At 41.4% G+C, this 18,168-nt stretch overlaps 1 protein-coding gene across 4 annotated transcripts in view; it reads right to left on the reverse strand.

The window, feature by feature from the left end:
* MAPKAPK3 (MAPK activated protein kinase 3) overlaps positions 1–18,168 on the reverse strand; it is a 50,615-nt gene that overhangs the window by 8,761 nt on the left and 23,686 nt on the right. For all 4 annotated transcript variants that reach the window (XR_008747364.1, XM_055805001.1, XM_055805002.1 and 1 more), the window contains exons 3-6: positions 6,271–6,410; positions 5,366–5,430; positions 3,148–3,227; positions 1,200–1,326 (exon numbers count right to left, since the gene is read on the reverse strand). Coding sequence is in view for 3 of the 4 variants with exons in the window: in XM_055805001.1 (XP_055660976.1) it covers positions 1,200–1,326; positions 3,148–3,227; positions 5,366–5,430; positions 6,271–6,410 (412 nt within the window). In the remaining variant the exon portion in view is untranslated. The remainder of the gene's footprint in view (positions 1–1,199; positions 1,327–3,147; positions 3,228–5,365; positions 5,431–6,270; positions 6,411–18,168) is intronic.

An 18,168-nucleotide genomic window follows, 5' to 3' on the forward strand; every position in this document is an offset into this window, starting at 1 on the left:
AGCAGAAGGAGCTATAGCTAAATGTGTACAGGGAGACACTGTGTTGAAAGAGGCAGAAGCATATGTTCCAGAAATCAGAACAGAAAGGACCTACTTTAGCTGTAATAAAATTTTGAACGATACTTAGATGGAGTGTGTTTATCTCCAGCAGCTACAGAGCACTGTATTTTAATTTGGCTTCCATAGCATTATATTTCATTTTTTTCCCCTGAGGCAGGTGAACTGGCAGGGAGCTTGATTTTGTGAGGAAAATGATTCTCTAAACTTATGAGCAATCATGCTGGTTTATAAGAAGGTGTTGAGAAGGGAAATGTTAGCTTGTTTAGATACAAATATAAGGCATAAAACGATGTATGTGTAAATTACTTAATATTTTATCACTAATCCCGGCTTACAAAAATATAAAGAAAGCATCAGAAAAAAACCCATGGCTAACGTATGATCTGCTAACAATGAATAACAGTATCTTTCAATACAAAAAAATATAAAAAACTTACATTGTAGAAACGAACCAATTCTTTCAAAAAATTAAACCCTTTCCTCCAAAGAAATTCCAAGCATGGACTGCCTCAGTTATACCATATGGTGAATGGCTATTAACTCAAAGACCAAAAGAGATGTACTCTAAAATGAGTGCATAAAGGACAGTCTACTGTGACATTCATTACACGGTGCTCTGTCTCTGGACCAGATACAAAATACAGGCAAAAATTCAGCTGTGATTAAGTCATGTTGGTCTTTTATTACTAATTCCTCCATTTGCCAGCTTTAAGAAGCTTTACAGATGAGGCAATACTCTCCTGTTATCTTTTATTGCATTAGTTAAGCTAAGGGACGTTTCGCAAAGAAACACCCAAATAATCATGAAGCTGAGTTAAAATTATGGCTTTTATTGCATCATTCAAAGGAAACATCTGGATTACTTCAAGTGCACTCAGAAGCAACATGTACTTTCTCCTTGTTGCTCATTTGCATCCCCTGTTAAGGTTGTTTCCTTTGCAGCCGAGGAAGAGAGCAGAACTGAGCTGTACTGGAAGCAGACTATGTTTGGGTTGGATCCCAGTTAAATTCTGCAGGCTACCTCTCTGCATTACATTCACAATAGAAAATTTCCCATCTATTCCTACAGTTCACTGTCCTAGTAGAAGGGCGAAGGTGACAGACTGAAATAGAAAAGAAATGCATCTTGGATAACTTACCCACATAATAAGGAGTATAACAGGGTGTCTGCAGCGCGTTTAATACAGTGGTTTCTTTGGCAAAGCCGAAGTCTGTGAGTTTGAGTACAGTATCCTTCTCTTTAGAGGTGTAAAGCAAGTTTTCAGGCTGAAAGGCCACCAAGAGAAAGGATAAACTGGACAATGAAGAGATGTCTCTACTGAATTGAAAGGTCAAACGATTCCTGCTTGCCTGGATCACCACCAGCATCTGGGTCTTCTTATTTCTCTCACATCTCCACCACAGCATGCTGAAAGTTCCCTCCCAACATGTAGCATTTTTGCTCAGACTAAGGATCAACATCCTTCTCAATATGGTATTTAGGAGAGCCATCACAAGACTCTCATCATGTCCGATTAGCATCAAGTCTGGCTTCTTGAACCTCTTTCTAGTTCACTGCACTTACTAGGACTGTTCTGTCTAATCAACACCAGTTGATGTGACAGCACTCTGTACTGCACTCAGGTAGCTCAGGTAGAAGACGAGAGAAGTCATCAGCCAAACTCTCAATGAGCAACTGACATAACGCCATCAGAATTAACGGACACAGACACAGGTCCCTTCCTGTCCATCCCCATCCCCAACCCCCACCCTGAAACCCAAGTTAATTCCACTCTTGCTCTACACTCCATAAAGGCTCCCCAAAACCAGAATTGGCAAAGGAGGAATCACAGAATCACACAGCTCTTGTGCACAAGAACAGGGACAATAGAACATCTTCAGAATCTGCAACTGTTTGAACTTGTTTTCTAGCTTCTCAGTCATAAGGAAGCTATGCCTTCTCACATGCTAGTGTTTAGGGACATAAAGAACAAAGGGCTTGAAAGCAAACAGGATTTAGGATCTATTAAGTAATTTGTACCATTTCTATGTTAGTTCTCTGAGTGTGTGTAGGGGGTGTTTGGGGCTAAGCACTTCAGGTTTTGCACTGGTGATAGGCAATGGCACATAGCTCCACAAAAGGGAATAGATTTTTAGTCTCAGAACTGTTAAGTCATTCTCCAGTTCCTACGTAAAGAACCCTCAACCCACCCCTCAGTGACACCAAGCAATGGCAGCTCCCCTCCAGCTAAACACACAGAAGCATCTGTAGAAAATTCACAAACACTGAACTGCAGAAGCAATCAGATGCCTTGGTCTATCATGTGACCTGCTCTCCAGCACATTCCATCACACTGCTGTACCGCTGCACTAGAAATGCCTTGGCGCAGCTACCTTGTCTTTGCTTATACTGTGCACTTTACAGAATGAACACAAAATACAATACTACAAACCCTGTCAAATCTCTACAAGATCTGGGTACAAACTTTAGCTAATAAAACACTGTTCCACATAGTAATAACTGAGACCTTCCCATCTTCCCAAATATTTACATATACTAGTAAAGTGGGTTGGATGCATGGAATTGGTATTATTCCTCCCATATATGCACTGCTCCTGTTTCTGAAGGGGGTGGTGGTGTTTGTTTTTGGGGTGGGTTTTTGGTTTGTTTGGTTGTTGGTTTGGGTGTGGGTTTTTTGATTTTGGGGGTTTTTTTGGTCTTTTTAGGCAAGTATAAATCTGAAAACAACTAATAACTGGCAAAGACTGTACATAGAGGTATAGCATCTAATATAAGTTCATTTCAGGCAGTGTTATTTTCTTGTTAATTAACTGGATTGCAAGTTGGTAGTACCTCTTTAATTAACCATCTGACTATCACGAGATTCTTCTGCATTCTGTACACACCTAGGAGGCATTAGCATACATAAAATTCTGACCTTTGACTAGTTGCAAACTAGTTGTGAACAGATCCATTCTCACACTGGCAAAGGTACAGGAACACTCTGACCATCTGATTGTACTCCTAGATCTATTTAAACCACCACTGCCCATTTATTTTTCTGCCTTATGCTCTTTTCTCCCTGCCCACACACTTTCAAGACTCACCTTGACGTCTCTATGGGCGATGTTCATTGAATGCAGATACTGGATGGCTGTTCCAATGTCTCTCATTATTTCAGAGGCCTCTATAAATACAATTTTAGAGAAAGGTCACATTAACATTCCCACTGTAACTCAGGGACATGCTTGGGAATGCTTATGACTTACAAACAGCTTGCTGGAATACAGGGCTAGCATCAAGACTAGAGAACCTAAAATTAGCCCTAACAGCTGTGTTTTGGTTTTGCAGGCAGCCATAGCCCCCAGTTCCCTGGCTGTTCAGCCCTCCTGTGCAGGCACTGCAACAGAACCATTGAGTCTCCTGCTCTTTATGAGCTTGTAAAATTGTGTTTTAACCTGCTCACTGGAAAAGCAGCAAGAGCAGAGCAGGTACACAAGCAACATGCAAGACTACGGAGAAAGGAGCCCCAACGAGGACATAACCCTGATTGTCCAGGACATGTCCTCAGTTGTCTGAGAGAGAAGTTTAACTTTCAGCTTCTAGTTCAGGGGTAACAGAAGGATCTAAAAGATTTTCTAAAAACAGAGCAACATAACAATATAGTAATTTTAGGATAGGTTACATCTTCATTCCTCACAATCTTTAGTTTTTCCTCAGGAGAAACAAAATCAACAGTTCTATTCTGCAAAGCCCAAACTGCCACCTTTGAAATAATATGTTTCTAAAATTTAACATAACTCCAGTGGGAAATTCTAGTGGTTGGTGAGCTGCCTTGCAACAGCAGTACTCTTGAAGTCTGGAAGAGTTCAGTTACATAGGCAGAGGTTTCAGAGCAGGGAGGAGTGACATTCCCATTGTACTAAGTGAGCATTATGTTACATCACCATTGTCAGGGAAACAACAACTTCAACCTGGTCCTCTTTTTTCTGCATAGGTAGAAACCTTGGCTGCAGCAGTGAGAGAAGGTAGAAATCCTTGTACTATAACAACCTGGAATCCTTTCTGACATGGCTTGAGACTGAAATTACACAATCTCAAGCAAGGCCAATCAGAAGGCAGGAACACTCATCTTCTTCAGGGAAAACCTTGGCTCCTAATGGGAAGTTGTGGCTGATATATAAACAGCTAGCGAACCTCGGGAATGCGGTGGAACAAGACTCATTTATCTCAGGAAAGAATTAAGGTGGGTTTTTTTGTTTAACACTCCCAGACGATTTTGAGTAAGTGTTTAAGATATTATACAATGCTATTTAATCTAGAAAAATCACGTTTTTAGCACAGTGGAGTCACTAATGATCAGAGTCTTTCCCCTGGAATCTTTTATTTTAGCGAGGAAGAAATAAATTTCCTGAAAATGCTCATTTTCCCTACATGAGTCTTTCATAACACTTAAAGGATTCATCCCAGGCTAGGAAACACAGGAGCACAGGATCAAAAAAAGCCTGGGCTCTATAAGAGACTTGCAAAACAGTCACAGTAATTTACAAGCTCGGGTGTAAATGTTTCTTCTTCTAATCATTCTGTCACAGCACTAGCTACAAACACTAACATTTTATTCCTGAGCAGCAACAGGAGTTGTGAATGGACAAGAAGAACCACAGTCAACCACACCTGTGGTGCTCCGCATATAATAAATAGCAAAGACAATAAAAATGGCAAGACTATTCTACTGCAAGCTCTGTCACCAACTCACACCAGGTCTTTAACTTGTGCATATTCCCTATCATAGATAAGCAGGCTTGTTTACAGTGAGGCTAATAATACTTCCCTTCAAGTAGTACTTTAAAACCCTTGAATAAGAGATGTTTCATCTGATGCGATTTCCTTGTGATATTAATCACCTAACAGTATAGCTGTGCACAGTGATGCTGCTTGAGGGACCACCAGAAAAGAAATCATAGTAGGAGCTGCACTAATCATGTCAGAGGTGGTCTAGCAGAAGACCAGGGACTAGAGTAACACAGGCTGCGGTGGTACAGAAATGAAGCTGAGCAGGTTTGTATGAAGAGTTTTCCTCTAAACCTTCCACACTGTGCCTGAACTTAGCCAATTCTGGTAATTCCTGATTTTCTGTAACTTGTAAAAATAACTGTTTAATACAATGTTAGATGGAAAATTTTAAAAATAAAAACTTTAAAAAATTAAAAATTACTAACAAAAATCAAATTAAAGAAAAATTCCTGTAAGGTAACTAAGCAAGGGGACAGAGAAAGGGAGAAGCAATCTTTAACAAACTTTAAAATTAAACTTCTGATTTTTCACCTCTCTCAGTGAAAGCTTGATCTCCTCTCTCCTGGATCCTGCTAAACAGCTCTCCTCCTTCCATGCTGAAACGAAGAACACAAAAAAAACCCCACTTTACACGAGCAGAAAAGATCAAATTAACATCTGATTGTGCATCCATATAATGGCACAGAACCATGGCAGGAACAGGTTAGAAAAGATTACAGGGTGCCTCCTATGCCAATGCTTCCTAAACATCACACTCATCTGAATCAGTGCAAAAAGCCATTCTGATATGGAATAAACAGAACACAAAACAAGACCAAGAGATTTTGATGCTTTCAATGTACCCTGTCACAAGGAACATGACACAAGTAGTTGGGAAGTTAGATACACTAGCACTGGGAGGCTGACCAGTAATCTTGTTTTAAGTGCTGAAGATGGGAAAAAAAAAAAAAAGAAAGAAGGAAGCAAATATACTGAAAAGGATTAATTTGTCCCCAGTGAAGACAACAGTAACTGTGGTATTACAGATAAAGGAGAGAACACAAAAAGTTAAAGTCAAAATAGTAGCAAAAAGGATCATGTCAGATCACTGGATTTACATCTGAAGTTGGAAACCAATCAAAGTGCATCATATTTGTAGAGACATATCTTTCAAGGTGGTCTTAATTAGTCAATGTTTTAATGAGGACAATTGTCACGGGGTACAAGAAAAATTATTTACTGGTTAAGATTCCTCATTCTTCCATCATACAAGACAGCTGGAGCAGCTATACATTTCCCTACCAGTACCATAAAGACAACGAAAGGTTTGCTGTGCAAACCAAAATCATGCTGCTGAGAAAGCTCACCTAACTCTCATCTAACATCCAACACATTCTACCACTCCCTCCACCCTCTCAAAGTCCGCTGTTTGATGGGGGGCCGCTGCTGGTCCATACCATTCCATGACAATGAGGAGGCATCTCTTTCCATGATGTATATTCTCATAAACATCCAGGACATGGACAATGTGGGGACACCCTGATGCTCGCCAATGATACTCTACTTCCTGACGGGCTTTTGGGTTGTCATACAGGAGCTGTAAAGAAATAGGAGAGAGCAATGTCAGTGAGCCAGCATCATTCTGCTACAAATCGGCACCTACATGCATTGAGCTCAAAGATAGTGGCACAGGCTCCTCTTAGCACTTTCTCCAGCCAAAGGATGCCAAGCCATCACAAGACTTGCACCATCTCTGGGCTGCCCAGCTTCTTAGAAATACAGAAACAACTGGTCCCTTGGAACTGGAAAGACCTCAAATGACAGTAAGGAGAGACTTTGAATCTGAGATGGAGACAAACCTATCTCACCCACCTCTGGGTGGGAAACAGCAATTTTTTTCCTATTTGTTTGCAGTACTTGCAAACAGAAGAGAACCCCTCTGCTAAGGACAATAACCCTCCCACCTGCTCCTCAGCTGCTGGGAGAAGAGACTTCCGGGTGCAATGCAAATCCTTTAAGTTCAATGAGATTTAAAGCAATGAGGAATTTCACACTGACTCTGAATGGGCTTCTTAAATACTACACAAATTTCTGGCCCTATCAGGGTTGGGAAAGGGACTTTTCACTATATAGATGTTTCAACTTCTTTCACTGTCACATGCAGGGCCAGTTTATTTTAAAGGCACTAATCTCTACAAGAGAGGTAAGAGCTCATCTTTCCTGATCCTGCAAATTTGTACACAAGAAATGCGTCCCTTATTATTTGAAGAACTGGTCTGTATCAGACTCTGCAACTGAGCTTTTGTGCAACAGGGGCACATTGCTGAATCATGCCTTTTCTTCTCTGCCTCATCTCTCTAGACACCACTAACACTTTGTGACACAGACTTTCTCTTTACAGCACATTTATACAGTTCCTACACAATGCGGCTGTGATCAGATTTTGATACTTTATGCCCTATAGTAATAATCATTGCAATGAAGGAGCAGCAACAAAACTGATGCTATATAAAGCATTGTTATATGCATTAAAACAGAAGAGAAAACAAGCAAAACCAATCACCTCTGATCTATTTGCCTTAGAAAAGGACTACAACAACTGTGGGGAAACTGTTTTCAAGTAGGCAAACAAAAAGTATCATTGCTGCACTATTAGGCTTTATTTAGCCTGAAGCTCTTCTCACTCATGTTTGCTATCAGGTCCCAGTCACAACACAACTGCATGTTAACTGCTGAAAACAAGTATTAACATGTAACCTGTCATTAGGGACCTATGAATCAGACCAGGAAAGCAAGATCGCTTTTCCATCCAGTTGCCAAGCTAAGGCATGAATGAAGTCACAGGCACCTCTCAATATAGGGAAATGCATCATTTAAAGGTCACAGGAAGGAAATCAAAAGTTCTGTTTTCTTTATTGACCCCAATACAGACAATCTGCATCACTAGGGAAAAAACAGCCTGCACTTCTTTGCTGCTTTGACATCCCTTTAAGCAAAACAGACACAGTAACATGGCAGGAAATGCTCATAACACTTTATGAAATGCTGGGGAAGCCCTTGGGATCTACTGGACAAGGTAAGAGGCTTCTTTTCCAGGCTGGGAACAGGAAACGGGTGACAAGCACTCCTCTGCTGAGTGCACTTTCTAGTGTTTTTGTGAAGCACAGAGAGGCTGCAGGAGGGGACAGACAAGCTGCTGCAGGAGGGCTGCTGGCTCCTTAATTGAATGGGCAGGGAACCCCACCACCATGACCTCCAGGCTTCCTCAGCTCCGACCCAAAGGCTCCAGTGGGACACCAGATTTTCAGAGCACACAGAGCTGAAGAAGCTTTCTTGCCAAGTTAAATGCCCTTGCAGCCAACCTACTTCTTCCACAGCTCTTGTTCTGCACCCAGAGCACACCTTTTGAGATCACTAACTACCCGCCTCCTCCTTCCTGCTCCAGCCTAGCTGTGGCCTTATTTCCAACACAAATAACTTCCTAAAGAAAGAGATGGCTCCAGTTCGGACAAAAAGCCCATTAATGAGTGCAAGTGCAGTAGCTTTACTTTTTTCAGCCATCAGCCCATTCAGTAACTTTTCCTTCACAGCCACTGCGTTCTAGCTCAGTAGGACTGTCTATCAGCATTTTCCTCTCTGCCCTTCTGAGTTTGGGCTGCTGCCTAGAGGTCTCTTTAAAAGTTCATTAAATTACATGTGCAACAATAAAGCCTAAACACCCTCAGGACTAGCCAGGCCATTTAGAAAAGCATTAGAGGGTTTACTGCTTGGATATTACTGGATTAATGCCACTTCTGAGAAGGACGCTTTAAAAACCTTCTCACCTATCCTATGCTGCTAATTAGACATAACCGTTCTCTTTACTAATGTTAACTGCACTATAACCTGTACATCTTGTGCCTGCACAGTGTGCAGAGATGTTCTTTTTCCTGTTTGTATCAAGTGCTTATGAAAATTGTTTCACAGAATTGAATTCTCACTGTCTAAAGAGCTTTTACAAGGCGTTTTGATATACACAAGGATGCTGCATTTTCTTTTCTCCACCCCTACCAGCAAGTTTCATATACTCCTTTAGTGCCAAGCTTGAATGTACTCAAGTCAAGATGACACCTGGAGAAGCAGAGAAAAGGAAATGTAAAAATAAAGAGCAGATACACATACCAAGCAACATCTGATATATCAACCAACTGTTAACCTTCAGATTTCTCCTTCTGAGCCTCAAAAATAAATTAAATCTTTTCCTTATGTCTAAAACTGGAAGCCATAACTACAACTTTTAAGACACTTTATAGATGCAGACACCTGTAAAATGAAAGTCAGGCAGGGTTTAAAGCACCAATTTCTACAAGATTTAGGTGATGACTTCCAAATAGACTGAAATTCTAGCCCTGTGGTTAAATGCTACAAACTTGCAAAAAACATAAATGGACATTCTGGCATCTTCCTGAGCCTGAACAGTCTGTGCTTCTATTGTTGCAACAGCTTTCATAAGACTGCAACCAGCTTCCCCTGACATTCTACAAAAGTGTAGAGGTTGTTGTGAACAAACTCAGAGTTTCAGATAAGTTTTCCAGCACTTCGGGTTCACGTTGGTTTGAGGAAAGGGCAGCTTTGTCCAACAGTATCAGTTCAAGGAGCTGCCAGTCATCCCCCTAGAATTCCCACATAGTTCAGGTGAGTCACAGATTGTCATGATGGGCTGTGGGCAGGATCATGAACCAACCTAACTTCAAAACAAGACAAACCCAAGAAACATGCTATATCTCCCAATTTTTCATGAAGCCAGATCAGTGATCCAATGTACAATGCACAGCAGCCTTTGCATAACAGCGAGGGGATGCCCATGTGTGTGGTCAGACAACACAATTTGGAACAGAAGCTACGCGGTAGAAAGCTGTATTTTTGCTGGAGCTCAGCATTACTGAACCACTGCCTAAAAGAAGCAGATGAAGCAAGTATTAACAATTATTCACTGGGAGATCACCAAAAACACAGGTGATGGATGGCAAGAAAGTACAAGAACTCCAGAGCACTAACCCCTAGTGATTCACATAACTCTTCCTCGTATCTGCAAAAGCTGGAGGCAAGAAAGCTGCACATAGGGTTCGCTCAGCCTGTTTCTGAGGAACAACAGGGCAGACACCAACAGATGCTCCAGGATGCCCTGCTAATTCAGGGCTTGGGCAGTGGAGGGAGGCCTGAACTCTTTCAGTTCTGAGGTAATGGCCTAATTCTAAACTGCAGCCTGGAAGGCCAGCTCTGCAAAATTTCCCCCTGTGCAGAATTTCTTCGTAATAAAAAAAAAAGTAGACTAAAAAGAACACACTATCATCTACTTGCTTTTCCATCGATTCAGTGTTTTGTAAGCAAGGAAGGATAGCAAGAACCCTCATACCTTAATGGTCTGATCTATACAGGAAATAGCCTTCTAAGGACTCCAGGGAGCAGCAAGTGATTTTCTGGACTCTGAAATCGTAACAACAGAGAGAGAAAACATGCATAGGCACAGGTATGAAACAGGCTGAGGACAGGAAGCAATGACTTCTCTGTGACTCTCTCTTTAATATGCACCAGCAGATAACACAGATTACTATTACACCTGCTATCCATTCCCTACATAGGTGATTAAGACCCCCATATATGCTTTTTTATTTATTTTGAACTTCAGTAATCCTTCCTAGTTCCAAACAGTTGCAGTGCTTGGATTAGAACTGTTACAGGCTCAGTTCTCACCTACTGCACATGCCACATTAAAGCAGCATCTGACACTGCAAGCATCTTTTACTTGCACCGCTTCCAGGTTCTGAACTCTCCTTCAACTGACAATCAGTTCTATAATCTTTACACTATTTTCCTCACAGGAAGGCTTCCCATTATTAAAACAGCAATGGGACCAGTAGAGACTTTCAGTCCTAGGGGTCGTCAGCATATAATACTGATATATAGGCACTTAAATATAGCTTTTGTTTATTTTTCTAGCTGGGAAAAGAAAAGGCACAAGCGGGTAAATGTCTAACTTCTTTTGCTTTCTTTCCTCTTTGCTTGTAGCTGTTAGAAAAAATGCTGAATCCCACAAATAAGCCTTGCAATCTAAATTCACACTGATACACGGAAACTAACACCATTTGCTGCAGAGCAGCTCTTCCAGTCTTTCTTTATTCAAGAGGAGTTGATGGCAAAAGGAGGCTTGGATAATGTTTCTTTCATCTCCTCCATCCTCTATGCTACAAAAAGAAGCAAGGGGGGGTGGGGGTGGGAAGAGCTATCACTATGGTTTTGGACATTTTGTCTTTTATTACATCCTGATTATTTGCCCTACATCTATTAATTTAATGTTAATAATCTTTATCTGTTTTCAGATCTCTTCATAAGGGATAAAGCCATCCTTTGTGTTAGAACACTAAAGGAATTGAAATTATCCAGGTTTTCTTCTTCACACATCAGCACTGCCAGTCAGTCAAGCTGCAGCAAGAAGCATGTGCCTTTTTGCAATAGCAGCCCAGCAAGAAGGAAAATCTACACATGCAAATCTCAAAGAAAGCACTGAATTTTTTCTTAAAATAAAAAAATAGAACACATTTCTGCTCAAATTATTTAGTACTGAAGCATCAGTCTCTAGACAAGGGATAAAGCCAGGGCTGGGCAGGCACACACAGTGGGTCATCACAAAGTCTTTCACTTCTCTGCTTTTATTTCAAACCTGTCTTAGACAATTACAAATTAAATCTGCTTGGAGGTTTCCTTGAAACAAACCATCATCCTGATTCCCACAGAGCTGTCCAAGCTGCTGCCACAGTTGGCATTAACTGGCATCTCCATCAGTGCTCAGGTAGACAGCCAGTCCCAGAGGTGGGCTTCTACAAGTTAACAAATAGTCAGTAATAACACTCAAGTAGCACAATTTTGCAATACTCCAGCTTCTGGTATCCAATCCTTTCATTCAGCCTACTGAGTATCAGGGTTTTACCATCTGCACTGAGGGGCCTTCTCTATACACCTCTTCTCTCCAGTTTTCCAATCTCAGCTTATACTTCGAAATGGCAACAGCTACAACAGATCTTTGGTATCTTGCCAGCATAAATGAGAATGAAGTGGACTCGGAGAGGACTGCTTGCATGTGGTGTCAGAGTCACACTCTGAAACCAATTTCTTGTTAACATACAAGGCTTCAAATTCCTTAAGCACATGTTTTAAGGGGAAAACAGGAGGAAAGTGTAGAATGGACAAAAATAAAAAGAATAGGTTAGCAGAGATATGTGATCTTTTGTAAGAGTGTGCATACTGGACGTACAGCAAATCTGCCAAAGAATTTAGCTCTCCAAGCATTCCTGCTTCTTCATCCCCAGAGAGCACACACCACATAAATATTATTTCACTCCACGCCCCTCTCCTGCAGTGAATCAACTAGGTGTCTCAAAAATACCTTTGGTGTGGTTCTGAATTTTATTTATTGTAGCAGTATTCAAATCACCACCAGGCACCCAATATGACTATACCACCTGAGGTAAATAAATGAGACATACCACTATTAATTATCTAATTACATATGCATCTAGTCATTCACTCTGCAAAGGTCAACTGTTTTTGTTCATAAATATTAGTGGTGATATGGCAAATACAACTGAAATGGCAAAGCAGTGGGCCAGTATATATTTCAAAGTTATCCCCTTGCATTGCATATATGAGGTTAGAAAAGACAGGCACAAAAACGAGCAAAAAATGCCCATGAAGAAAAGCTACTGTCCTGATAAATACTCTGATAATATTACATTAATCTATTTGAACTGCAGTGCCAAGGTATGTGACTGTACATTCAATACTATGGGGTATATATAAATAAAAAGCATGCTATGCATTTTGCTACAACTGCAAGATTACTTTGCATTTTAATACTATGCTGTGTGGATGGAAAAATAACTCTTGCTGGCACCTTAAGATTCCAGTTGTACTCAGTTGTGACAAGCTACAAACCAGCTACATGTGGCTTCTATTTTATTCAAAATATCACAATTGTATTTTAAAAGAAAAATAAATCACCAACAGCTACTAACATGCTGTTACCAGACACGAACATCTTCAAATGATTGTTTATACAAGAAGGCCTAGAGATCAGCTCCTCTCTACCTTCCTTATGACAACTTCTGCCACAAAACACTGCCATTTCGCCATCACTGACAACTGCATTCAGTATCTGCTGTCAATACTCAGCATCTGGGGAGAGCTGCTGTAAAGCCCTTTCCAAAACTCAGACACACTACAAAACACCCTTTCTTTCCTTGATTCTTTAATACGCATATTATGACCATCTGAGACAAGACAAAACCGGGAGGTGCTCTAAAGGTCTTTCCACCCCTCATTTTAAAACCTGCTCTTTCTCTGGGAATAGGCAGACACGCAGGACAGACAGGCGAGCTACAGATTTTGGGTTCCCACTCTTTCAATGTCTGATCTTTGGTGTGTAGTATCTTGACAGGGCTTTGCTCCATACTGAGATGCTCTTCACCACCAAAACTATCACCTCCTTCCTCAAAGCAGGATTTTGACTGTAGTGCTTGCACGCACACAGCACGGGACACCCAGTAACTGCAGCACCCAAAATGCAGGATGTTCAGCCAGATGTGCCAGCATTGCTCTACCTATAGCATACTCAGGTTACTAGCATAATGCAAAATTTTCCAAAACTTCATATGGCATAAATACCTACAGGAAATTGGGACTGTGATAAAAATAAAGTAACCTGTAGCTCTACCATTATTTTTACTTTTTCTGCATTTCTGAGTTGAGGAAATCTAAAATCCCAGCTGAAAATGATGACTTTTTACTTTGCAGTTTCACTCTAGTGCCTAATATGAAGTTTGCTTTTGAAAAGGAGGGGAAAAAAAAAAAAAGAGTGGGGGAGGACCTTAACAAAAACTTCACTCCTGCCAGCTAAGAGTACATAAACTCTGTTAACAAGGATTCAGGTGACTTGGCTTCAGTACATCTCAATCCTTGGCTTGTCAAAAGTAATACAGCTCATTTGTAAACTTTGCTGTTCAAGAAAATTCCAGCAGTACAAAATGACATGGCACCTCCTCAGATCATAAGTCCATCAAAACCGTCCCTCTGCTTTGTCTTTAGGTACTCATAGAACACTAAAACAAATTAAAGACCATAATCTTGATCTTCTAGGTGTCTAACACCTTTATATGCTTGAATCACAGCATATAAAAGGTGACTTAAAACTTTGAGACGTACACCACGGCCAACAGTTTTGCTACCCTGCCATAGTGAAATTTCCCATGAGGATACATCTTGCCTGTACAGGAGTCAGAGCTGTCTTGGGGGTAACCTGAGACTGAGACACAGATTTCCACAAGAAGTATGGCCATCACAAAAAACTCTCTCCTTTGTGTTTTTTTTAAATTTTATTTCCTTACCTTTGCTTTTCCCCTGTGCAGTGACTCTGATCCAGCAACACCTCCAAAAAAACATACTAGCACTTTTCATGGTCATGAAATGGGATGGAATGTGTGTCTGCCAGGATGTGACCCTCTCACACACTTTCCAATATTGACAGCCACAGTTGCTATATCGCATTTTAGCACAGTTGCTATATCCCATTTTAACAACCCCTAACACCCACCCATCCCAACGATATGACTTTTTTTATACATATATATAGTTTTACACTTTTTTCTTTTTAAAAAAACCCATGCAACCCCCCCAACAACATATCTAATTAGTAACAACAGCCATTGCACTCTACACACATTTTCCACAGAAAGAAGGGGAAAGAGCAAATACCATAGATGTTACTCAGAATGCTTAATGCTCATTTCAGTGCTAACCACCATGAAACCCACCTGTACAGTTGTGTGGGACAGCAGGACACTGATACCAAGATGAGTGAGGCATGGCACATCTTTGTTGGAGCAGGATGTGGCAGAAGGCACAGACCAGAAACAGTAGTACTGAGAAGATCTAAATCTAATCTTCCCTTTCCCAGTCTTCATGCTAATAAATGTATCAAAATTAACACAGAAGTAGTAATACTGAACAAGGTAGAAGCAAAAATTAGAAACATATTGCATCTCATTAATCACAGGCAACAGTAGCTCCAAGAGGAACCAGTGCTGCCCGCCAGCCTTCCTCTGTATTTTTTCCATGTGTGACTAAAGATATGAAGATTAAATCACTCAAGAACTCCCAGGAAGGATTTGACATCCATCCCCAATACACGGAGGCTCTTCGAGGTGCGTGCTGAATTCATGGAGACACCTGCCATGCATCTGTCTTTTTATTCTGCTCTGCACCCTAGCCCCACTTTTTGACAGTGCATACCTTAATGAGCCTGTAGGGAACCCTTCAACTGCAGCTATGTTCTCCTCTATGGCCCCACCACTTGGTAGTGGGATTCAAAATGAGGATACCATCCTCTCATATCACTGCTCACACACCTAAACTCCCTTTTAGCTGACTTCCCTTTCCCTTCCACATGAATTTAAGATTGTCATCCATGCATGCAAAGCTTGGCAATATGCCACCACAGGCCAGTTCTTTCTCATATATTGCTGTTCTTTCTCTTTTTTTCACATTTCCTTTCTCGACACCCACATTTGTGCTTTCTGTCACATGACCAAACAGGCCAAGCAGTGTCTCTCTCTTCTGTTGCACCATCTATCTCAAGTATTACTAAATCATCCAAACACAAGTACCCAGAAGTAAACAAAGAACTCTCAAATCTTCCTTCTCCCATTCTGCAGGGCTCATCTACTTCTTTTAAGCATTACCTTAAGGGGAGACTTGCTAAATCCTAGACATCAGTGGCACTGACAGCAACTTTACCCCACACCCCTCAAAGAGATACTGAGATTTCATACAGTTCTTGGGAATCTGAGCGAATCTGACCAGCATGTCAAAAACTCATTCCTGAAAGCTGTCACCTGTGGGAACTTGACTTATCTTCAAAAATAAAACAAAACCCTAAAATCTTCAGCAAGGATATCTAGGATTTCTCTTCGCTTCAAATCACTGCTGCATATGTTTTCACACTCACATTTGTGCAAGCTCTGCTGTTGGCATTTTCAAGCAAATATCTCTTATCTGTTTCTAAGTCACAACTCGGTAGATAGCTCAGTGGTTGATGGTTTAAAGGTCCATCAGGCATGAAGATCCCTGGAACTGTTTATTGTGTACAGCAAAGACATGATAGAGAATGGTATGACTGTGAATGGAAACAAAACCATGCAGCATTCAGCAGAGGCTAGAAATGCAAAGGAAGCCATTAAGAGAAAAAGGAAAGTAAATTGCTCTCCCAAGACTACTTGTGCTTATTTTGTCTGAATATATATTCTAAAGACATGTAAGCTATTACATAGGAAAGGAAAGAAAAGAAATAAACTGGGGGAAGAGGGAATTCAACAGATGGAGTCAACATAAGCAAGTGACAGTGCAGTAAAACTGTTATTTATGTTGCAATTCTCACTGATTCATTTTGCTCTGTGCACTAGCTTAGCCACCTGGGGTTACAGCTCTGCTTCACGAGAACAGCATCAGAATCCAGCAATCAAAAACATTACTTTTCTCCCAAGCCCCACAGCACACTCCTGGAGCAGCTAATGCCTTACAGCACTCACTACTTGATTAAGTGCTCTTTAATATCCAGGATGTTGGAAAACACACACTTCCTAGAACACAACTGGGAGCTGCCAGTTCATACACAGCATAACAGTCCTTCCCAGTTCCTTTCAGAAACCTTCAAGAAACACCATGCAAACTACCTTTAAGGAAGATCTCCTCATCACATAAACGTCCCATCCTTCCAATTTAAACCCCTCCTGAGCCATAGCTCCTCTTCTTCATACAAAAATAACCATCTGAGTTACTTGCTCAGCCCATCCAGACTCCCACCCTGCCTGGTCAAGCAATAAAACCCTGGAGGCTCTCCTTCATCAGCCAAGAACTTCTGCAAGCTCCTGATGAGTCACTGCTCCTGGCTGCTCCGGGCAAGCAAACTTTATTTCCCCTGAACTTCAGAGGGCAAGGAGCACCTTTCCGTTTTGCTGCCCACTTTTTAGTCACCTTGGTCCCCCCTCTAAAGATCTTCCCCATACCAGGATATGCTGTGGCATGAGGTGGGAGCAGAGGGCTCCCTCCCCATCATCCATGTTCCATTTCTTTGACAGACGTTAGAGAGAACTGCTCCACATTCCCTGCAACCAGATGGCAGAAAGCAGTCAGACACCACAAAGGTAGAACAGAGTAGCTTAAATGGAAGGGTCTCTCCTTGCCAAAATCAAGAGCATTTCCTTCACATTCCTGAATTGATTTCCTCTCTGCTTTCTGCATTATGTTGGCTGCCTCATGACTACACATGCAAAAGGAAGAGGAGGAGGATCCCAAGAATATTTGGAAACCTAATGTTTTGATGTCTCAGCTAAAGCAGCACCATGCTAAGGACCGCACAGGGGTCAGAAAAACAAGATGTAGCAAAAGCACTGCCAAACAAAAATCATTCCAGGAATGTCAATCCTTTTAATCTTTCTGAGCTGAAACATACATCCATTTCCCTCCCTTAAGACACTGTCCTTTCCCCCGCTCTGCCTGCAGCAGTATCTGCTTGTGGTACACTGCAACACTGGCTCATTTCCACAAGTCAGCATGCCTGAGAGAGAAGTCTGGGCTTGGGGAAGGGGAGGAGGGAGTGAGAAAGCTGGGGCAATGGAGAAAAGGGATTCAGAAGATCTTTCTGGCCTGAGGTCCCCTGCCTGATTCCAACTAACATTAGTACTGTGGAAACAACTGCCCCACAAAAGTGTTAATGACTTCGGAGGTGATGATTTCACAGAAGCAATGTGCCATCCAGTATCATTCTCCTAGACATGACACATCAGGGAATCAGGAAAACATATCCGCACTAAAGCCATGTTAACAGAGAAACAGATTGTCTGAGCTGTGCAGCTGCTGGTCTCTCAACAAAGCTGATTCAACACTTCACAGCAGGCAGTAGCAAGGGGAAAAGGCACTCAGCCATGATGCTCTGTCCATCAGTCGGGAAGACAGATCCCTAAGTGGAGACAGGAAGGGTAAGGGAAACATGCAGATTTTGAACACCATGCAGCACTGCGTAAGACCTGGATGATACCTGCTTAATATGCAGGATTTTGTCCAACACCTGCCAGGTGGTGGTAATTTCAGCTTTCAGGGATTAATACTTCTATCACCAAAAATGCTTGTGTATTTATTTATATGTGGCCATATAACACTTTTACACACAGTAGTAACTTGATAACCTTTAGAAACTGTCTCTTGGTTTGTCTTCACCATATGATTATCATGTGTCATAAGATGGAGGGGGTTATTTGCCCAAATTC

The sequence above is a fragment of the Falco peregrinus genome, chromosome 5 (genome assembly GCF_023634155.1).
Source record: "Falco peregrinus isolate bFalPer1 chromosome 5, bFalPer1.pri, whole genome shotgun sequence".
Classification (NCBI taxonomy): Eukaryota; Metazoa; Chordata; class Aves; order Falconiformes; family Falconidae; genus Falco; species Falco peregrinus.